At 36.0% G+C, this 23,039-nt stretch overlaps 2 protein-coding genes, 4 non-coding genes and 1 pseudogene across 10 annotated transcripts; 1 reads left to right on the plus strand and 6 right to left on the minus strand.

The window, feature by feature from the left end:
• Window positions 1-7: 7 nt before the first annotated feature.
• LOC104598604 (pre-rRNA-processing protein TSR2-like) lies at window positions 8-7,975 on the minus strand. Of its 5 annotated transcripts, none has more exons than XM_010260754.3 (4): window positions 7,238-7,971; window positions 6,749-6,840; window positions 2,752-2,865; window positions 8-524 (listed from the first exon to the last, which is right to left on the minus strand). In XM_010260754.3, exons 1-4 carry the CDS (start codon window positions 7,437-7,439, stop codon window positions 498-500), a joined length of 435 nt encoding a protein of 144 aa, XP_010259056.1. In that variant the 5' UTR covers window positions 7,440-7,971; the 3' UTR covers window positions 8-497. The 5 variants fall into 5 exon arrangements, with proteins under 5 accessions (XP_010259056.1, XP_088745294.1, XP_088745296.1 ...); XM_088889168.1 differs by lacking the exon at window positions 8-524 and adding an exon at window positions 534-632 and having other exon boundaries at window positions 7,238-7,975; XM_088889170.1 differs by lacking the exon at window positions 8-524 and adding an exon at window positions 1,978-2,210 and having other exon boundaries at window positions 7,238-7,973.
• LOC148790698 (U1 spliceosomal RNA) lies at window positions 7,815-7,972 on the minus strand. The gene has a single exon (XR_016078041.1). It is a non-coding gene; the product is annotated as a U1 spliceosomal RNA (small nuclear RNA).
• A 1,328-nt stretch (window positions 7,976-9,303) lies between the features above and the next one.
• On the minus strand, window positions 9,304-9,464 carry LOC148790699 (U1 spliceosomal RNA). The gene has a single exon (XR_016078030.1). It is a non-coding gene; the product is annotated as a U1 spliceosomal RNA (small nuclear RNA).
• A 542-nt stretch (window positions 9,465-10,006) lies between these two features.
• On the minus strand, window positions 10,007-10,202 carry LOC148790700 (U2 spliceosomal RNA). Its single transcript, XR_016078015.1, has one exon. It is a non-coding gene; the product is annotated as a U2 spliceosomal RNA (small nuclear RNA).
• A 2,629-nt stretch (window positions 10,203-12,831) lies between these two features.
• Window positions 12,832-12,991, minus strand: LOC148790701 (U1 spliceosomal RNA). The gene has a single exon (XR_016078012.1). It is a non-coding gene; the product is annotated as a U1 spliceosomal RNA (small nuclear RNA).
• A 605-nt stretch (window positions 12,992-13,596) lies between these two features.
• Window positions 13,597-13,716, minus strand: LOC148790702 (U2 spliceosomal RNA; annotated as a pseudogene).
• Window positions 13,717-18,296: 4,580 nt separating this feature from the next.
• Window positions 18,297-21,553, plus strand: LOC104598603 (dimethylallyl, adenosine tRNA methylthiotransferase). Its single transcript, XM_088889356.1, has 8 exons — window positions 18,297-18,497; window positions 18,620-18,766; window positions 18,883-18,980; window positions 20,544-20,616; window positions 20,700-20,760; window positions 20,853-20,938; window positions 21,021-21,110; window positions 21,222-21,553. The coding sequence occupies exons 1-8, from the start codon at window positions 18,399-18,401 to the stop codon at window positions 21,282-21,284; spliced, it is 717 nt and encodes a 238-aa protein (XP_088745482.1). The 5' UTR covers window positions 18,297-18,398; the 3' UTR covers window positions 21,285-21,553.
• The last annotated feature ends 1,486 nt before the right edge of the window (window positions 21,554-23,039 follow it).

Genomic DNA, 23,039 nt, shown 5'->3' on the forward strand with positions numbered 1-23,039 from the left:
GCATAGCAATCAAACAAAATCGGATTTGATCCTCACAAGACAATGCTCACACTGTTTGCACAGTCCCTTGTAGCCTTGCATTGGAAATAAGCTCCCCATGAAAATAAAGCATACAAGTACTGAGATGTTCCCAATGCACGGCTATAAAAGGCTGTGAGAACAATGTGAACAGTCTTGTGAGCACTGGACCCTATCTCCAACCAAACACAGACTGAGAGTTTTCTTGATAAAGGTCCATATAGAAATTGACAAATTTTACATCTTCAATATAAACCCTATATGACTTTTTGTTTTTCGAATTGCCTCTCTTGCTACAATGTGCTTAGTTTCTTTCTTGGTGAAATAGTGACTTATTTTGTCCTTTCAAGCGTGAACGAATATCTGCACACATATCCTTCCAATGTCTTCAGTCCTGTATTCTGGTGATGGAATCCTTAAGAAATAGAGAAAACTCCATCCTCCGTCTTGCCCACGTCTTCATCGACTTTTATCTGTAATTACTTAATGGGAATTCCATTTGGAATCTTACCCATCAATATCAATGAAACTCAGTAGACCCCTTTGTTAGAATCTTCTAAAAAGAGGCACAAAAATATCCAAAATATCCATGCAATTACTATTGAGGATGATTTCTACAGAAAAAAACAATACAAATTTTATAAACAAGAAAAAGATAGAGAATTTAAAGTTACAGTTTTGCCTTTAAGTGATTGATATGAAGGGCAAATTTGAAAAATAAATCGACTTCATAAAATAGATTGGAAGGATGGGTTTGGGCTAGCAATTCATATGAAGAGAGAAATTGGAAAATAAACATTTTGGTCCAAAATAATTTCATAAGCATTTTGGACATTTCCATGCCTCTTTTTAGAAGATTATAACAAAGGGGATCCACATGCAACTATGTCAGAAACTTCGGGGGAGGTGATTGCAATCGTCAAACTTCAGAGGAGGTTTCAGCAACAACCAGAAACTTTAGGGGAGGTTTTAGCAAGTTACCCTTTTTAAAATATGCTCACCACCAAAAATATAAAATTGTGCATAAACAAGATTTTCAAGGATTGGATTTTGGGACAAAAAATGGGGGTACGATGGTAGTGCAATTTTTTCATTTCCTCCTTTTTTTGACTTTTTCCCTTTTTTAACTCAAAATAACATATTGCAAAAAAAATACACAATAAAACTAGTGATATGCTCTGATACCATATGTAGGTGCAAGATTGCACCGCCTATGATTGGTTTAGAGATAAAAGTAAAAATATGCAATGATTTATGCAATAGATGAAAACAGAAATGGGGCAGAAACCATATTTTTATATAAAAAATTGAAGTCATTTGGAGATGTATGGGCCATGCTGGGTATGCACAAAGCTCCCCTTCTCTTCTTTTTGACAAGTTCTTTCTCTTTTCTCCCTTCTTATCTTTTCTCCTTACTTCCTTCATCAAACAGAAAGCTGCAGGCCTATTTATACTGTCATGGGGGTCATAGAAACTTCTACTAATAAGACTCATACTAAAGACACATAACCCATTACATTGTAACTTAAAGACCCTTCAAATGTCTTCCATGAAACTAACGACTCTAACTCTTCTAAAACTAACAATCTTAATTCACTTTAAACTGAAAACAATGATTTTTCAAATCATATATGTTCCAACAGATTTTTGGTAACCAGAGGAGATACTTCAGTGTTTCTAAAACCAAGTTCCTGATAAAGAATAGTGAAGTTGCTTTTACAAGACACAGAAGGGGGAATACCCATGAGTCAAAGGCTCTCAGGAAAATGAAGCAGCAGACTTGCAAGCTTTGATGTGATTTTACCTCTATAAGTTTTGCAGGACTATGATTTTTGATTCAATGCTGCTGTTGATGAACTTATCAGAGGGAATTCCTCCTATTTTATTCATAAAGTACTGTGATCATTGTTGATTAAAAAAGTGCTCAAAGAAATCTCTAAGAACACTTATTGTAATCTGTATTCTAAACCAAGAAAAAACACTAGACTTCTTTTCCCAGATAGTACAAGATCAAAAGAAATAGTATTTATGTATATTTACAAAACATGTCATAACTCTCCTCTGAATGAACTACAGAAAAGGACAACAGGCAACAGCCTTTAAGGTCATCAGCTCTCAACCAGAAAATGATAAAGCCAAAAAAAATCCAGGTATAGTCATTCTCATCCCCAAGCAAAAAAGCACTAGGTCTCCTGTGCAATAACCAATCGAATAATTCCAACTGATGCGACTGCACATAATATCTGATTCATGATTTCTACAAAAGTAGCAAAAAAATTTTTTCGTATCATATGTGGTTCTGTTGACACAGAATAGTGAACTTTTATTTTTCAAATTATCTAATAAGCTTAAGACAGCTCAAACAGTTGATGAGTGTACTATCTGTGTCTATGTTCATGTTATCTTGATGCCAGCATCAAAAGAATTCTCCACGTGGAGTTAGAGAGTCTATAACTCAAAACACTCAGAATCAATCAGAAGCCATGAGACCTATCTGGTAGCCAACTGCACCACCAGCCCCCGATATAGTAAGGTAATATTGTAATAACTGTTCTATCTCCTTTGTTATTTCAAAAGACAAAAAAAATCCAAATGGATAGTAATATTGGTTATTAAATTAAAATATATAAAATAAAGAGGCCAGTCATGAGACGTTTCTATGAATGAAAAGAGACATATCGTACCAATAAATGCAGCATGAAATCTTTCTGGGTGATGTTTAACCATAATTACCTGTCTGTTTTGAGAAAGAGCTACTTTTCCAAAGTTGGATTTCCTTAGCTTTTCAATTGACTCATAATTTCCTTGCTGACAGTCTTCATGCATAACAATTAACTGTTCGGCCACCTGAATTGAGAATCCAAAAAATGAATAAGCACCAAAATATCAAACGTAAAAACCTTACAGACTCTTAGCTAGAAGCAAAGAAGAAGAAGAAGAGAGAATCTCCCTAAATATTTGTTACCTTCATTTTTTTATTGGTAACAGATGAACTTTAATGATTATGGTAAAAGAGAGAATCCCCTATTATCTACCCCACCCCCCCAAAAAAAACAATACAAAGAAGGCCATGTATTCTTCTAATAAGGCTGTTTCAAAAAAATCACATTACAAAAATATCTTGACATGTTAGAAATTTAATTGGCTTGGCAAGACATGAATCTTGGAAATGGTTTGGCTTAAAAACTAGATATAAATGCATAATATAAGCATATTACATGGGACACCGATACCCATATTCATGTCCAGGATTTTAGGAAAATGGTGGTTGCAGTTTGACCGAAATCTAGTATACAATTTTATAGATGTAGAACATGGAGAGGGGAACCAGAAAATCCTATCCATCTTTTGTTTAAGGGATAAAAAGCTTGAGGTGGATCACAGGCATGGATCAAAGTATCGACACGCCTCTGTGTATCGGCAGAGGCGTATCGGTAATTTGATACACGCGGAAACATGGTTTTTTTTTCAAAATTTAATTTTTGGGGAGTTAAATACATGTATTTTTCATTAAAAAAGAGTGGGGTCCCAAAACACCTGTAAACAGGTGTATCAGGACCCAAAAGATACAATATGATACGCCCGATACGGGGTGTATTGTATCGAAATTTTGAACCTTGACTGCAGGTAAAGTTCTGGCAGGATGCTTAGTGCAACAATCAGCCATTTATAGAATTATTCCCAACTTTATTCAATGCTTCTGCAAATAGAGATGCATCCACCGAAGATTTATGAGAATAGAATACATGGGTTGTTTTCCAACCTAAACTTAAGGTAGAACCTTAATGACCAGGAAATTCTCTCTGACAAGCATTTTACAAAAGCTCCAATGTAAACTCTGCAGAACCTTTGGAGACTGATGCTAGAATCTGGTCCTGGGATCTGAGTGGTGTGCTTTCAGTCAAATTTATTCTCCAGAAAGTTCCAAAAACCCATAAGAGGAGACTTCTCAACGAAGTAGATTTAGAAGCCACAGGTACTATCCAAAGTAATTTTCATGGTTTGAACTACTGTACTTGGTAAATGCCTAACTACGACCAGCTTGTTTAGAGAGGGAAACTATTACAGAATGTGGTGTTTTGCTGCCATTGCCTATGTGTAAGGGTGGAGGATTCAGCAACCTACCTATTTTTTGATTGTGAATTCGACCAACCTTACTTTTAGTCTTTTACAGCACTTTCCAGTACATTGGATCAAATCTCTCCATTAGGAAATCATGTCCAATGATTGCTAGGGTAGAAATATTATGGACCATATGGGAAAAAAGAAATGAAATAAACTTTCACAACAAGATAAGACTGCTTCATTTGTTGACTGATATCAATACAAGAACTGTTTATCATCTGAGAACAAGAGAAAAATATCATGGTTATAAGTTGCCATATCATCCACATTAAAAATAGTGTGCAAATCAGAATCTTTCTCCTCTCCCCAAGGAGTAATAAGGCTTAACTTTGATTGCCACTCCTAAGGGAGTCTGGGACCATCCAGAATGGGAGTTTTCAGAAATTAAACAGGCATGATTTTACTAGTCTTCTAAGGCCATAGTGACTCTTGAGCTCTTAAAATAGAAATCAAAGCCCTATTACAAAGCTTAAGCATATGGAAACTGAGGGTGGCAGGCGGCTACATGGTTATTGGATGGCTTAGAGGCAGAGGGTCCATGGTTATTGAGACATTATGATAAAGAGGTTAGGACTATGGCATCTTGAGTGAACACCTTATATAAATGTGTGGAGAAAATTTAAATTATTTCACCATTGTAAGCTTAACTTCATATCCAACTTGTGAAACATCTGTGTGAACAAAAGCATACATATGTTTCTTGATTGAGTAGACCATCACTGTGCACCTTATGTTAAGCTTGATGGTAGTGCTACATGATGTATGGGAAGAAAGAAATACTCAGATTATTAAGGATAAGTGTTTGTGCGTCCTAGTTGTCTAATAAAATCTTGGAACTCATTGGGCTACTATAACCAAGAATTCTCAGGGGACCACAAGACATCTTTTTCCCCTTTCTCGATCAGTGATCAAGAGAGTTAGCAATAGAATTGAGTGTGTCCCCTTTCCTTATTATCCAACAGGAATGGCTATTATGGAGTCAGATTGTATCACTGAAGACTTCCAACCCATCGAACAAGCAAATTCCATGCAAATAAAATTGCCTTTAGTTCAGACTCCAGAGCTCTTGCATAGTTCTAAAACAGCCACCTTCAGCAGCATATAAGAATCAATGTCATTTCTAATTACAAAACCATATTGCAGTTAATCTTCAAATTAACTCAGAGGAGGTGTCCAAGAACTAATCACTTTGCCTACAGCGACACCACTAACACAATCAGTTTGTGAAATCGATTGTCTAAATTATTTTCTTTCTAGTTTGATTTGCATCCTTGGTGGATCAAGCTCTGTCTTCTAGTTAGTTTCCTCTTTTGGAATCTCCTAGTTCACGATCAATTATCTGATATAATTTGTCAGTATGATCCTTGGACATGGATATTTTGTTTCATTTTGACAGTGTTGGGCTTAATGTTCACAAGGGAAAAAAAAAAAGTAAAACTAGAGAATTACCTTGTAAAGAAGATCAGGTCACATTTGGGACATATGCTAATGAACAAGAAATGAATTATTATGTATTTTGTTAGTGTTGTCATTTCCAATGATAATGGGAATTATTCAGTTTTGTGCCTAGGAATTGTTGACATATTTTGGACTCTATCAAAGCTTCATATAGAAGAGTAGATCATATATTAATTGTCCATGTAAATAGAAAGAGTAACAGAGTTCCTCAACAGGTTAAGTTCCTAGTTTGTGGGATGGTATAAGTATCAGATCCCCGAGGTTGGCTGTGTAATTTGTTGTTGTTGGACAGACATCTTACTTAAAAATTATCCATCAAAAAAATATTTTGCCAATCAGATCAACTTCCATATGCATACAAACTTAAAGCCACACATTCTTCATTGTACTGACGGTTGGAGAATGTGAAAATATCTGGCTATGCATCCAGACCCCAGACATAAATCATGCTATTTGGTAGAAAAGGAAGTTCTCCTTCCATAGCATGACCCAGAATAGTGCGTAAAAGGTACTCTTAACTTCTTCTAGGGGTAAGTAGAATTGAATTCCATTATTCCAACAAGGTACGAAAAACTCTTAGGGATTATTACCATTTGATTACTGCTGATAGGTGCTGAAACCTGAAAGTAGAATGCAGAAAAGATTTCAAATTTAAAAATGGCTGAAATCCAGGGATACTATTGGTATATGATATAATTTTTAGAGGTACAATAATCATCCCAATGCCTATGCTTCACCACTCAGAAAATAAGTAGGTCTTGAGTTTCTGAAATGTTGATTCATACATTTTAAAGTTATTCTTTCAGCATTCTGCTATTAGCTACTATTTTAGCAGCTATTAATCGCCACTTTATTCTACCTTGAGTGGACACCAAGTCAAAAATCAGGCACACACTTTAAAGTCAAGGACAAGCCAAACGCCTTAAAAGGCTGGACGAGACACTTCCTCATTCCTAATTCCTAGAAGGTCACAAAAAAACATAATCACTAATCACCCCCCGACAACCCCTTAATGCAAAATTAGCAAGTTATGTTAACTAATGACAAAGGATAAATCCCAGAACTAAAAGATATATGAAGGATGACATCATAAGAGTACCAAGTTAATGAGGAACTATGCTCAAAAATAACATAGAGAATAGCATACCTTCTCAATGCTGCCATCCTCAATGTCTGTATTGAAAGAAAGCACCATGTTTTCATCAAGCATGTTTTCTAAATCATCAATATAATGTGGTTCTGGAAAACACAAAATTGAGACTACATGAATAAATGAATGAAGAAGCATGTTGATACAAATCAAAGTTCACAATGGAACAAAACCTTGAAGCAAATTTCTTATTTACAATCAAAATAACCTTCTAATCAAACACTAATGCGCTTGCTCACCAAACATAACAAAACAAATAGAAAACCGAGTAAAAAGGCGAACAAATAACAATTCCAGATTTCAGGACAAGAACATTAATCTGTATATGTTTATCTTCAGTGATATCTCGCCTGAAGTTAAAAAGGAAAATAAGATGATAGTGGAATAAAAAGCATTGGCAATTGTTGTTAAAGCGATAAATCTAGAGTCGCTAGATTTGAGACTCCAAATGCTGGTTATTTTTTAACCAGGAAATCCGAATTATACCTCTCGATTGGGAGAACCAAGAGAAGATGTCAGCAGCAAGTTGCTCGGATTTCTGGCGAGAATCCTTACCGCCCCATTCGTTCTCGATGGCCATTTGAAGTGCAGTCCAACGGGAAAGAAGCAAGGATATCCCCTCAGACAAGCGAGAGAGAGACTCCGGTGAAGGCTGGGCGGGCACATGGCCTCCATTATCGAGACCCATGGAGGCCTATGTGCCAACCCCAACTCTCGCTTCTGCTCTTCCCTCTTCGCAACACGCTCAAAACAGAGCGAATGCAGATAGAGAGAAGGAAGCAGGGAGGAGGAAAGAAACGCTCCTTGGGGCATAAATGGATTTGAAGACAAGAGAGGGCGCGAAAAGAAAGGGTTGGTTAAGAGTAAAACTCGGACCCGTTGTTTGATTCTCTTATCTACAAGCAGACTGGGGTGTGCAGATGCAGAGTACGCCAAAACTAACAGAAGACACGTGCCACCCACGCATATTATTTGTTACACATTGAATTTAATTTGCCGCGTAACATTGATATATTAATCGCAAGCCGGCACCCACGTAAAACACTTGGAAACGAGACTTGGGTGGGGGCCGCGCGAACGCGTACCACGCTGCCACAAATTATGACGTACACTCTCCCACTTGGGGAGACGTTAGGCGGGCACCCCTCCCTTGTGCACTGGAGGTCGTCAACCTAGGCCATAGGCCTTCTTGACACCCATCGACCCCGCCCAGGTAAGTATGTTTTGTCCTTCCTCTTTCACTCCATTTATATTTCTCTACTTGCTTCTCTTTTTCTTATTTAAGCGATGTGGGATTATTGATTCCGTAGCAACTCAGAGTCTGTATATGACAGCATGTAAATCACCAAGGCTGTATATTACAGCCTGCAGATGGCGATGATGTGATAGAGGCTTAGAGCTTCTCAGCAGCTGGTTTTTTGATCCCTTGAGTCATGATCTTAGCTAGTTTTTGCTACAGCTTTTTTTTTTCCGGTAAAGATGATGAAGAAACATACATAGAGTTTAACACAGACAGCAGATGGTACGTAAATTGGGGGGGGGGGGAGAGAAACACCGTTCCCTGCCTTCCCCAACTTCAGAACAAGTTCGAAACGCAAGAAAGTGAGCCACTTGACTCTATTTTAAACTTAAAGCAGCTCTGCTCTAGTATCATCGAAACAATAGTCAAGAAACCAGATAGCATGAGGAAATTTTTACTAATCCCTTGATCCACCACAACACTAGAATCCGTTCGGATGCACGTATCACTTGTTGAAGCATAACAGCCAGCAGCAAACCAAGACCCACCTCTGAAAACAGGGGAGATTGTTAAGGCTCCCAAAAAAAAACACCATTACTATCCTCTACAAAAACACCATATCCAGCATACTGATTATGTATGAAGGGATGGATCATTAGTATGAATTTTAAGGAAACCAATGTTGAGTCACTGACAGTGCCAAAGATCTGACGTCAGAGCATTAATTAGTTGGACCCCAAGGTCTCCAGAGAATCTCCATTTCCTTGTAGGCCCTCCTGGGAAGCATGAGAAAGAGCAGCAACAGGGTTAGAACTTAGAACCACATATGAAAGAACCAGAGAGTGTCCTGGGTTCTACTGCAGCTCAGAATTCCTGCTGGAAGCTCTGTATATCATCTATAAAAGTGAAACATAGGAAATGAAAGTCCACTAAATTTGGTTGCTCAAGGATGAACCAAAGTGATCCGGACACTGGAAATGCAGCAGCAGCAGCAATTATAATCTTCAATGAATTGAGTAACATCATACATGCAGCAGGACATCAATGCCGCCGACAAAAGCAGAACGGTGATCAATGATCATGTCTTAAAAACAACAGGACATCAATATGTGAAGACTATTTTCATCTATTCTGATGCTCAGTCGTCTATTGAGAATTAGTGTAACAGGATGGAGAAACCTCTTGAGAGACCAGGCAATTTTTTATCAAGTTTTTGGTAAAAGTAAATCCCACAATCTGGCCAAATTAGAGTGTAAAAAGAAAGAATGGTTATCAAATATAGAAAATGAAGATTTTGAATAAGCAAACTGAGTAGGGGCCGCGCGAACGCGTACCCCCGCTGCAACAAATTATGACGTACAGTCTCCCACTTGGGGATATGATAGGCGGAAAACCCCTCCTTTGTGCAATGGAAGTCACCAACCTAGGCTATGGGCCTTCTTGATCACCCATTCACCCCGTCAAGGTAAGTATGTTTCTTTCCCCATCTTCCACTCTATTTATAATGCTTTGCTTCCTCCGCTGTTAACTTCTTTAGCCGATATGGGACATTATATTAACTCCAATTAGACTGTTTATTTGTTTAAGCATGTAAAGGCCGCTTTTGCAGTCTGCAGATGGCAAAGTTCTATTTAGAGCCTCTCAGCTGGTTATTTAATCCCTTGCGTCATGCTTTTTACCTAAGTTTCTTTTCTAGCTTTTGTTTTTTGGTAAAGATAAATTTATAGATTAAGAACTAACATAACACAGACAACAGAAAACCATTCCCCCCTAACCTCAGAACAAGCTCGACTTGAGTTTAACACAGTCTGTTTCGATTCATGTATGATGTATCCGAAAGCTTGAAGCTTAACCCACTATAAGCCAAGAAGCACAGGAATTATCGAATCAATTGAATCACTAGACAGTCTTTATACTTGACACTATTATTCGTACTGACGGTGGAATACCAATCAACTTGGAAAAAAAAACCTATAAAGAACAGGACACAGAAACAAATCTTCTACATTGATTTGGTGGGGTGCGCCAGGCCCGTGCAGTAGTGCAACGCATGGGCGACGCGCGAGGACCCCAGTAGCAAGCTACTGTGGTGGGTTCTCCCCCTAAAAAAATTAATTTAATATCATGTGAGCCGATGGCCCACGTATCAGATATTAAACTGATAAGAACAGATACTACACTTGATCTTAGCCAAAAGGCCGAGAAAGGTATGATTTGCTCTGGTTCTTCGATCACTTTTTATAGTCCATGCTACCTCTTCGACTCTTTCCACTAGCCAATGTGGGACTAAAGCCGAGACAATATGGCCTGAGCTTGATCAATCAACACTTAACTAATTTGTGAATAAATCGCCCTGAGGCCTGATCGACCACCCTCTTTCCTCTTGTGTTTTTTTTTTCTGGGTAGCTAGGCAGTCGGCACTCTCTCTTGCCTGTTGAAAAGACTTGGCCTGATCTTTCCAGGGGATCTGTCCCGACTCCCGAGTATTCACTGTTCGGCGCGGCCAATTCAGCTTCCATGGTTATGCTTTAAACAACCCATGTTCACGCATGCGGTTTAGATCTTTTGGATATTTTGCTAGCTCAAGGATGAACCATAGTGATTAGTGATCATAATAATTCAACTGCAAACATGAGAAATTAAGTCCACTGAGTCTGAAGTCTCTTAACTTGTTGGAAGTTGGAACCTTCAATTTCATGAAATAGGAGGTCCACAGAGTGGACCATTGTTTGTATTTCTGAAATAGAGAAACGGGACAGATCTGCTTTCTGTATATGCATAAAAGCAAGCATTAAATATTAGGACGGGTCTGCACTAAACCAGGCCCTGCATGTTTATATTGCAAATGGATCGATCAATTTATTGGCTTTGATCAAAAACTAACCCACATGAGACATGACTGAGTTTCATGATACAAGTCTGGCTTACCCTGATCTAAATTTAACCAACTTTTTTCTATTGATTAATTATAAACTCCAACCAAAGTTCTTATTACCATAGACAAAGTTATCACAAGGAAGAGTAGTGACTTTCTGACACAATCAGGAGTATGGAATGTTAGTCTAATATACAGTGCAACTATTTACCCCAGATACAACACATATAATTACTCAAAGAATCCCAAGTAAACTACTTGAATCAGATGCGATTCTATGGAACAGAATAACAAATTGTAAATACAGTACTGTTAAGTCAGCCTACTCAACATTCACCTCTATTCTACAATTTCGGACACATCAACACAAAAGGTTGATAGGAAATTTGTTTAATTGAAAGGCAAAGATCCCCTTTAGAATCCAACTTTTTCTATGGAAGTTGCTCTGGAGGAGGTGATAAAAACAAAGGACAAGCTCCCTTTCTTGACTATAAGAAAAGATCTGTGTTTTGTGTAATCAGCAGAAGACAAACTATTTCCGGCTTGTGTTTTACATGCTCTTATGCAAGAGTTGTTTGGCTCAGTGCACAGATAGGCATCAACCCTGAGCAGACACAAGGGAAGGAGATGTATGAGATTTTACAAATATGGCAAGTTGGCAACAACAAAATTAAAACAACTTAACAAGGTAAAAACAAAAAACAAAAAACTGTGTTGTTCATGTTGTTTATGATATTTCATTGGACTCATTTGGGACCAAAGAAATGCAAAAATTCATGAGAAGTTTTTTGTTACAGCCTAATCAATTGCTGGAGAGCAAAATCATATCAGTGGAAGGACATGTCTGACCTATCCACACAGCATTGCTGTTTCAAAGTAAATTCTCAGGTAAGTTTTTAACTTAGGTTTATACAAACTAGGACGAATGGTTCAAAGGTTTAACTAACCGAGTCACTAGGTTTTTAAGTCCGTCAATGGTTTTTTGCTTCATATTTCACTTTACCTTGCTTAAAAATTTATTTTTATTTCATATATTTGCACTGCAAGCCAATTTGACAAAGTGAAACCAAAAAGAAAAACAAATCAGAATCTATACTCCTGAATAGCACTGCAAATTATTTTTTAATTTATGATACCACGAGAGTCAAGACTTGCATAATCTCTTTTCCTTTTCTTTTCTACCCTTTGTTTTCAATAAGCAAAATGATCCACTAGGTATAAATTTTATACAAGTTCAAACCACCAACTAGTAAAAATAATTAAAGTTAGTATAAGCAATTGTAGTTTGGTATGCAGAAGAACATTAGGCTAAGTTTGGAAGGAGTACAAATACAAATATTTAGAATGCAAAACTTTGTATTTTGTATTATTTTATATGTATTTGCACTCTATATTTGTACTTTTTCTTCTTCAAAACTTAGCCTCAAAACCTTGTATTTTGTATTATTTTATATGTATTTGTGTTATACACATTTGTATTTATTATACTCATTCCGAACTGAGCCTTAGGTGATAATGTTGTAAAACCATAAAATGAAGCATCTTTAGTTCCTGAATGGTAGAGTGAGAGAGAGATCTAACTTAATAATTGGCCACAAAGTTTCTCTCTCGTCCAGATTATGAACCAGGACAATATTACTATAGCTAAATTCTGTTATACTTTTGCTAAGATTTCTATGGGCATTATATAAATATACGTCATCTGTAATACAGGCCTAAACAGGCTAATCACCCATCAAAGCCCATAGTGAAGAGAGATCATAGCAAATCACGACTTTCTTTTGCCCTTCACATTATCACTTATCACAAACCATGAAAGGCCAAATCCAAATGTTAATCAAGAGAGGGAGAATGAGAGAAAACAAAGAGTTTTTTTGTCAAAGTTATTCACACACCACCACCACAGAACTACAGAATAAAGTAATTTGACAAAGAAAGCACAAACATTTTTATTGAAGAATTGGGTAGGGGCCGCGCGAACGCGTACCCCCGCTATCACAAATTATGACGTACACTCTCCCATTTGGGGAGATGTTAAGCGGGCACCCCTCCTCTGTGCAATGGAGGTCACCAACCTAGGCCATGGGCATTCTTGATCACCCATTGGCCCCGTCCAGGTAAGTATGTTTTAACTTCCCTCTTTCACTTTATATATACTGCTTTGTTTCCTCCGCTGTTAACTTTTTTAGCCGATGTGGGACACTATATTAACTCAGACTGTTTAACCATGCAAAGGCCGCTTTGCAGTCTGCCTATGGCGAAGTTCTATTAGAACCTATCAGCTGGTTATTTAATTCCTTGCGTCATGCTTTTTCCTAGCTTTTCTTTTTGGCTTTTAGTTTTGGTTATAGATGAATTTATAGATTAAGAACTAACATACAAAGTTCAACACAAACAACAAAAAGAATTCCCCCCAACCTCAAAACAAGCTCGACTCTCACAAGAAAGTGAGTCAGTCTGTTTCGATTCATGTATCCGAAAGCTTGAAGTTTAACAGCCTATAAGCAAAGAAGAAGAACGCCTTAAACAATGGAGATCCAGGTAAAACATAGCCAAGGCTCCCAGGACATCAATGGAACACCATATACAGCAAACTACGACTGTCATCTGGCACGAAATTCTTACCTGTTTGGCTATCTGGGATTATCAAAACAATTAAATCACTCGAGAAATTTTAAATTTCGAAACACTTAGAACAACAAACGATAACAAATCTTCGACATTGTTTTGGTGGGGTGCGCCCGGCCCGTGAAGTAGTGCAACGCAAGGGAGACGCGCGAGGACCCCAGTAGCAAGCAACTGTGGTGGGTCCTCCCCCCTAAAAATATTTATTTAATATCATAAAAATATTTAGGTTGTGTTTGGTTTGAAGGAAAAAGTAGGGAAACAAAATGAAACCTTTACAAACCTTATATAAGTTTCCCTACCTTTTCCTTCAAACCAAACATAGCCTAAAATAGATCATCGGTCCTATTTAAGATAATCAAATTGAGCTCAATATCAGTTTGTACTCACAAGATATAAACTCTTTGGATGTTAATCCCAATGGGTCAGATTATGTCTAGAGCATGGTAGACCCAACTACAACTGAATAACTGATAAGAAAATATGCAATCTAATCCCAACCTAGACCCAAAAAGCATGAAAATTATTAATCAAGCCGAAAATTGCCATCTCAAATTTAGCTTGGTAAATTGTAATTTGACAATGAACCTGCTTAATAGAACCATTCATTTGATAATTTAACCTAGTAGACTATCAAATTGCTAATATGATAATGAATTTGTATTATTTTTAATTAAAAAATAACAACTTTTACTAGGGCAGAAAACTTCGGCCAGCCTAATTTGAGCTTTTGCATGGATTGGGCCAGTTTGAATATTAGGGATGCATGAGCCTGGGCTGACCATCGACTCAACCAAGTAAAACTCTTACATAATTGACGTAATGCATAGAAAAGAGTTTGGATCTTCTAACCACAATACATTGCTGGCCATGTGCATCTTGCCGCACATCAGGAACATCGGTTGTACTTTAAAAAGCTGGATGTATGCGGCCATCACTGTGTCGCGGTCAGCAGATCAGACTCCATAGAAAAGGGGTGAACAACTACAATTAGGGGAACTAACATGCTAACAGGTAAATACAATATTACCCTGTTTATGTAAAGTAAAAAATAGAATTTGAACTAACAAGCCATCTTCCGTATACACTTCATCTTCATATATGAAAAAAAAAGGATAGAAAAATATATTTGCTTACAAATACCATCAATTCAACCAAGTATTTGTATTTCTATCTCTACCTATATATTGTTTGCAAGGTTCAAGAAAAAAAAATGAAGTAATAATGATTTACCAAAATTTTTATATATATTATCTAGTTTTTTACATATAAAATAGTAGAAGAAATAATTTCCTTTTATTTTTTAGTTATAGATCTTTAAATTTATTCCTTTTTATTTAGCTTATATATTATGAGAAGTGCAAAAATCGACTGCTTAGCATGAGAACCAAATCCTATTGTTAGTTGTACAAAAATCGACTGCTTAACTCAATTGGTAAGTTCTTTGACGATTTGTAACCGAGACCTAGATCCTACTACCACCAATGTTGGGGGATGGGCTACCTTTGTTGTGTAGCCTTACAAAGCAAAAAAAAAAAATGTATTTATTGGAGAGGTTTAAGAATAGTCTTGTACTATTGGAGAATAAATATGGATTTTTTGAGAAACAATGAACAACCATATGGGTTTTAATTTTGACTTGTAAAATTTTTAATGATTTAACTTACAACTAAATATGCACATGTATGAGAAATGAGAGGAGGAAGCAATCTCATTGATAAATGTACAATGTTGTAAGTACCTTTAACATCTAACATTTTATATATGTACACACCATGCCCCTTTTATCCAATACCAAAACATGTTTTTTCTTCTTCTTCTTCTTTTCCTTCTTCTTCTTTAATTTCAATGGGCTATAGAATGGGGATAGCCCATCCCCCATACCATACTCATTAGGAATGGCAGTTTTTCCTATAAAACCAGGCCCCGCTCCCATTCGTAGCAGGTTTTCCCCAACCTTAAACAAGGACAGGAAAAATAATTTTACTCTGAATAGAGGACGGGACAGGGACAGGGTTTGCATATAATTCCTCAAACCCAATGTAAATTATTAAAATAACCCTTAATGCTAATTTTTAAAATACCATTGAATTTTCTCTCAAATTTCTAAACCTTATGATCTCATAATCCCATTTATAAAATACTCCCATATTCCCATAATATTTTTTCTAAAATAGCCTTAAAATTTTATGCTTGTTTAGGTAGTTGCCTTGGGGCAGGGAAAATTTAGGGATTCCCCGTGCCCATTGGTTTGAGGGTGCATGCCCCACCAATGTTGAGGTGAGTTCAGATTAGGGGATTTTAATTACAAAGCGGGGATGGGGATGGGGATGGTGTGCCCCACCCCGTTGCCATTCTTAATGCCCATAATCCCCCAACCCTATTGGCAATGGGATTAAATCTAAAGTCTCTACTGCAACAAGCTAGAGACCCTACCAACTAAGCAACCAGCTCACCATTAGTTGGTGAACTCTTTCATGTTTGACACATCATCATCATCCAAGCCTTATCCCAATTGTATGGAGCTGATTACATGAATTCTATTTTGCCATTTTGTTTTTGTTTAATACCATATACATCTCATGTTTAGCATATGATCGCGAAAAAAAAACAAACAGCAAAAGAACTCTCATTTTTGGATCCAAATCCAAATCTAAATCTGAATGATATGTTCCCATAATATGTTTGGTTCAGAAAGGAATCAGAATAGGGGTTGGAATAAGGTGGAATGGAATTTCATTTATAATTTGAGGGGAAAGGGAAAAGCCATTCCCTCGTATAAGAGAATGTCATTCCACCAGAAATGGAAATAGAATTTCAATTCCACCCAACCAAACAATTGGAATTGAAATGACCTATAAACCAAGCGGGTCCTTAATGTCATTTTACTTTAGTTTTTTCTTATTCCATGCAATACGAGGATATGAGGATGGCAACCGGAATAGATCCTAAGTCTATATTGCAACAAAGCAGTGAACATACCAATTGGGCCGCAACTGGTTGGCCTATTTTACTTGAATTGGATGCCCTAGTTGGCTTATTTTACTTGAATTGGGCCACAACTAGTTGGTCTATCTTACTTGGATTATCAATCCAAGTGTCCAAAAACAATGTAATACATACATATATATATATATATATATGGTAACTGTGAAGTATCTAATCTATGATCATCGAGCAGTATGAGACAAGTACAGAATAATTTGAGAAGTCTGGGGCAGCTATTTGTTATTATTAGAAACCCAGGTAGGATATTTGTAATTCTCCATTTTTTCTTTTTTATTGTTTTTTGGTTTCAGATTCATATGAAGAGGGCTTGAGAACGATAGGTATGCCAACCCCAACCCGACCAATTGAATATGGGGGTACGAACTGGATCAAACTAGTCCCATATAGTAGATCCATACTCAACAATGCCAAATATATGCAAATATTTTAATGATACAATGTAAAGGGTTGGTTCAAACAACCTAAGCTTTATTTGAGCTTAACCCAACATAACTCTAGTCGGACTCAAGTTTGGGCTGGGTTTGTCTGGCTTACGTGGGTTTGTTGGGTTTGACAGAATTTATTATATATATCTGTATACATTGCTGAAACATCTCCTAAAGTGTTTTATTATTGTTGAAACCTCCCCTAAATTGCAAATACCTTCCTATAACTCTTTGATACAGTTGCAAGTGGGCATCCTTTGTTAGAATCCTCTAACAAGAGGCACAAAAACGTTCAAAATACACATGTAGTTACTATTGGTTTCTATAAAAAAAATAAAAACTTTATGAACAACAGTAAAAATGAGAGTTTAAAGTTGCAGTTTACCTTTAAGTGATTGATATGAAGGAAAAATTTGAAAAATAAATTACTTTTGGAAAAGGGATTGAAAGTATTTGGGGTAGCGATTAAAATGAAGAGAAAATTTAGAAAATAAACATTTTAGTCAAAAGTAGCTATATGGATATTTTAGACATTTTTGTGTCTCTTGTTAGAAGATTATAATAGAGAGGGTCTTTTACAATTGTTTGAAAAAGTTCAAGAGAGATGATTGCAATTAGCAAACTTTAGGGAAGGTTTTGGCAACATTAAGAAACTCCAAAGAAGGCTTCAGCAATTGGCCTGTTATATTTTAATATGATTATCTTTTATTTGGCTATATGTCCCAATTTAAAAGTAGAATTGATTATAAATTTTATTTAAATGTGTTATATATAAATACATACACCATAAATATAAATTTCATTTAAGTGTGCTACATATATATACATGTATTTATTTGGATGGACTAGAATTGGATTAAACTAGACTTGGGTCAAGCTTGGGCTATCTGAGGCTTAAACCCAAGCCCAATTCAAGTTTAGGTCAAGTTTAAGTTTTCTAATCCAAATCAAACTCTGGCCCGAAAATTCAACCCCGACCCATGCAAAAACTCGGGTTGGATTGGATAAGGTTGGCGCTGCCCAAGATAATTGATCCTTTACGATGTGATTGGTTTGAAAGAGAAAATGTACGGAAAGATATCCTTACCTTTTTTATTTTTTAGCTAAAAAATTCAAACTTTTTTTAATTATAAAATCTAAACTCTTAGTTGAAATTAATATTCTAAATTTCTAATATCGGGGCAATATAAGATAAATGTTTTTTTTTTACTTCTGCCAAAATTTGGATGGATCCGACCCGAAGCCCGAGCACGAAACTGTGCAAAATCGGGCCCATGAGCCATGGACAGCTCTAATATCGGATGTATGAGGAGCAAATGGTAATTTCACGACAACATAGTAGAATCATGGCATGATGATATGGTCAAGACTCAAGAAGCGGATAGCCGCAGTGCCGCACCATTGCCTTACGGATAATAATTTTATCAGTGAGAGCAAACACAGGCAAAGAGCTTGTGCTTGTAAGGGCCACTAATGGCCGCTCTCAGCATTTCAACCGCGAACTTATTTGGCCGTACTATATCCAGCACCAGCAGAAGCACTTCGCGACCCAGAATTTTCTGTATTGGATGGGTATCTCTTCTTAACTCTTCTTACTCCTACTTCGATTACTCAAATCGAAAGTCGAATTTAGTGAACGTTCAATTAACATCCCTCTTTCTTTTCTTGTTTTCCTTTTTGTTCTGCGAAGGAAGGACCCGGAAGGTTTACTTGGACCTCCACAGACCGGCCACATCGCTCGAAGAGAGTTCCAGAGACGTCTCGAGCGGGATGCCGAAGCCCGGGAAGCCTTTCAACTTCAAATCCGCGAAGAACAAGAGCGTCGCCGAGCTCTTCGGCAGGTTATTTTACTTCATCCTAATTTTGTTGGCTTTTGTTCCTAATTTCGGTCAATTGGGATATATAGACTTTGTACTAATTCGTTTTCTGTACTTGTTTGATTTTGTTCTTTTCTTAGTCTCGAGTCCCGCCGGAGACGTCTGCGGAGCTGATCGAGTACTTTCTCGATACTGAAGCTCAGGAGCTTGAGTTCGAGGTTGCAAGGTTGAGGCATCAGTGAGTTCTTTGTTCCACTTCTCTGGAATACCCATTTTGACCTGTCATTAGTGTTGTTTTCTGCTCGATCAAAAACCAACTCCGTTCTATATTTGTCTCTTGAACCAGATATATTAGTCAATGGGTTTCTTCCACTCTAGTAGATCGATAATGCAATAAATCAATTTGTGACCATATTTTGTTTTACAGACGTGATCCATGCTTCCTAGAATTATAAATGGAAATTGGGTTTTCTTATTTTCAATTGTGCCTTCATCACACTTTCTGTTGATTCTTCTCACTTTCAAGTCCCTCCACTGATTATACCGCTGGTGTCGGTGTGTGGGTTAAGAAGATAGTAGGCCGATAATTCAATTCAGTACTCGGTAGTCATGAAGTTTGGTATTAGTTCTTGCAACTGCTAGCTTTTATTAGATAGCTCATAAATTAAATTAGTTTTTTTGTGATAGTTCAATGGGGAATTTAGCTAATGGTGATGCATGTAGGTTGAACTTTCTGTGTTGCAAACAATAACAATTAGGGTTGCAAACGGTATCCAATTGTCAGAACTCGACTTTGATTATATACACACACATAAGTATTTATATTGTATGTTTGTATCTATTAGTAAAGTTGATTTGAATGATGTGTTTTTACTAAAATTTCACAGGTTCAAGTTTCATATAAGTAATTTTCAGTTAATTTTGTTGATAAAATATAATATATGTCGTCTTAGTTCATTTTATTAATACTGTATAATATTTTGATTCTTTTTTGTTTGATTTATTTAAACTATTCAATATCTAATTACAATTCAAATCCCATTCAAATCTGGCATAATCTGATGGATGAGGTCCAATTTAAAATTGAATATAAACGAATCAATTTGGACCTACCCATTTCTGATCTGGTTCAATCCGTTTGCAGCCCTGAATCAAATATCACAAGGGGTATCCGACTTTCCTATTAGATGTTGTTTCTTAGGACATACTTGTCTTACATTTTTTTGTGTGTGTTGTAAGATATATTTGTCATTTTTTTTTTCGCTTTTCTCTTAAGTGGGTTTCCATGAAATTAATGCAACCAATTTTTGAAAGTCACCCACCCTGCTTCAAGTTAGAAGGTATGGTCGGTTGAGAAGGTGAGTTGAGTTCGATCAAACACAGCATTGCTTGCTGAAATCCTGCATTAGTGTTTGTAAAACTCACCATTTAAAGATACTCACTTCCATTGTCTGGCTCTGCAACAGTGTCTCAAGTGACTGAACTGATCATTTTTCTGATAACTTAATACCTTTCATTCAATGTATTAGTTCCATTTAGTGATTAGTTTAGATGTCTCTGATGACTGAACTGTTCCTGTGGTCCAAACTTCAATTAATTCTATTGCATGAAATGGTTTTAAAGATGTGTTGACCTGTGTATTAAACTATTCTTCTTTGGGCTAAATGAGAATTTATCATTTTTAGTTTTGATAGTTTGATTTTAGTTTCTAATTGATGATGACAATGAAATAGGTTTTATCTTGAATATAATAAAATGTTATTGCTGGTTAAAAGATGGAATAATATGCAGAATTTTGCAGATTAAATGAGGAATTTTTCTCACATCTGCAATCAGAAGTGGGACAACTAAGATTTGCTGTTACGAGAACAGAGGTTCTTTCCCACCTGAAAATTTGAAAATTAAACTCGGAATAAACAGAAGAAAGTTCTTTTTAATTATCACAATATCTTGGCAGGCTATGGAAGACAGATTAGTTGAGCTGGAAACAATGCAAAAGGTTCTGCTTGAAGCAACAGGTTGTTATTGCCCAAAGTGTTGGTGCTGAAGAATTTCTACTCTCCCATCACTTTTAAGATTCAATCCAATCTCTTCTTGATCTTTGCTGCAGAAGCTTATGATAAGATGCAAGTTGACCTCATCACAGCAAGGGAAAGCCTTACCAAAATATTGACATCAAAGAATATAAAAGCAACGGTATGATAGCAGATTATGGTCTTCAATTCTTAAAATATGATTTTTCATGAATCAAGCCAAAATCATCTGTTGCGTTAAACAGTTGTTGGAGATGGTTGAGCGTAACAAACTGAATAGATCCTTATTGACACTTCTTGATGAAAATATAGCAGGCGCACAAAAAAGCAACCAGGTGATAGAAGTTGCTGATGCCTTCGTTCTGTCCATTGAATTGTTTTTGTTAGGTCCTTGGGCTACTACTAGTTGTTTAATTTAGATCTCTCCTTCCCCTTTGTCTCTCCAGAAAGAAGCAGCAGCATTCATGGAGAAGGTCCGCTCAGCTGTTGTCAAGTATATGACAGTTTAGTGTTCGGGTGGGAGTTTGTAAATGCTTGCCTTCTATCTCTTCTTAGAGGATAATCCTTGAAGGGATTGGCTCCAAAATTGCCCCGTTGCTTCACATCATCTCAGATAGGTTGTATTTCTGTCTGTACCAAGGAATTAAAATCACTAAATGGGGTATTGTATTGAGATAAGATTCTTATTCAACAAAATATTAAGCCATTTATATGCCTCTTTCTTTAAGGTGAAATTGCTATGAATAAAAACATTTTGGTTTATGTTATTTCACCCCAACTTCACTCAGACCCGTGTGTCTATCATTCAATCAGACTGCTTTAAGTTTACTAGTAAGGGATTTTTTTTTCATTTTCTGATAAAAACAGAGTCTAATTGTTCATGGCGAGAGTGGATGAAGTGCCCATTGCCCAATATACATCTTGATGATTTGACCAAGGATTGGGTTCAGTTTTGTTAGACCAGTCAACTCCATCCTTAGAATATTGTTTAATGCAAAGTGAATGAAGAACTCAATTTGTAATTGGAAGGCCATGTGTACATACTCAGATAATTGGTAAAACAGTCATGGACTATTATAATAGTTAGGTACTTAGGTTGTGTTTGAGTTTAGTGGTGGATTTGCTTTTCCCTTTTTTCGCCTCTTTTAGGTCCAATCCAAAGTCAAGACACTGCTTCTATACTCTCTAATAAAAGGTTAATGTGTATGATAATCTATACTATATATAAAAGTGTGAATTCAGTGTGAAGCGTTTTTTGGACTAAAATTGCCTTCTATTTCTTTGTTTCAGAAAGGGTATAAAAATCATTTCATTATAGTTTTAGTGTTATCTTTAATGGCTACTATAATGGTCATATTTGTTTATTTAATCCATCTCTAATTGAAAGGATTGAAAATGTAATATCACTTACTACTTTCCACCTTAGTTAATCCCCTTCTCATTAAGTTTTATGCATAAGGTATTAAATCTCATTTTCTCTTATTAAATCATATATTTTTAAGTTATTTGTCACTAATAAGTGCTATTAATTAGATCCATATCAATATTTTTAGCAATATAAACCCATATATTTTAAAACTATTTCAAAAACAAAACTATTCTTTATTCAAGTGGTGGCTAAGCAAATCAACCATTTGAATCAAATTGATCAACCTATGAAGTCATAGTTAGGTAATAAAATTTTTAAAATAGAAATAAATATAAAAATTTACAATAAAAGTAGAAAAAATATACACATTTATGATATTTTTATTAATCAAATTAAAAACATAAGTGTAATAAACAAGAATTATTTTTATTGATAATGAAAATGAAATACATAACTTAGAAATGATCAAAAATGAAATATAAAAATTAATAATAAAATCAACTTTTGGGTTAAATGTGTTAATCTTTAATGTTATATATAAATAATAAAAATAAAAAAAAAACATAAATTTTGCAAAAAAAAAAAAACATTTAGGCACATGTATAATATCATATAAACAAAAAGTAAGTGTGACATATTAAAATTATTTTTACACACAAAAACACAAAAATTATAGGAAAACTGAACACATTTATAATTCTATATTTATACTATTATTAAAAATATGAATACGATTGTGGAACTTTCTTTTGACTAAAATCAAGGTTTTAAAAACTTATCCAAAAACGGAACCACTTTGGCTTTTGGTTTTTGAGTTAGCGGTTCAACTGTCCAGTTTGAGCGAGTTAAACCAATAAGATGTAAAATATAATATAACTTTCTTGTTTTTATCATT

Source organism: Nelumbo nucifera, chromosome 6 (assembly GCF_055504915.1).
Source record: "Nelumbo nucifera cultivar China Antique chromosome 6, China Antique-T2T, whole genome shotgun sequence".
Lineage (NCBI taxonomy): Eukaryota > Viridiplantae > Streptophyta > Magnoliopsida > Proteales > Nelumbonaceae > Nelumbo > Nelumbo nucifera.

Bases quoted from the DNA above. Each gene is read 5' to 3' on its own strand.
- LOC104598604 (XM_088889168.1), bottom strand. From the start codon at position 7,439: ATGGGTCTCGATAATGGAGGCCATGTGCCCGCCCAGCCTTCACCGGAG. The intron at 6,841-7,237 runs GTATAATTCGGA...TGTGTTTTCCAG, and splicing joins TTGGTTCTCCCAATCGAGAG to AACCACATTATATTGATGAT. The intron at 2,866-6,748 runs GTATGCTATTCT...TTCTCAATTCAG, and splicing joins AGGATGGCAGCATTGAGAAG to GTGGCCGAACAGTTAATTGT.
- LOC104598603 (XM_088889356.1), top strand. From the start codon at position 18,399: ATGGCCGCTCTCAGCATTTCAACCGCGAACTTATTTGGCCGTACTATA. The intron at 20,617-20,699 runs GTTCTTTCCCAC...ATATCTTGGCAG, and splicing joins TTGCTGTTACGAGAACAGAG to GCTATGGAAGACAGATTAGT. The intron at 21,111-21,221 runs GTGATAGAAGTT...TTGTCTCTCCAG, and splicing joins GCGCACAAAAAAGCAACCAG to AAAGAAGCAGCAGCATTCAT.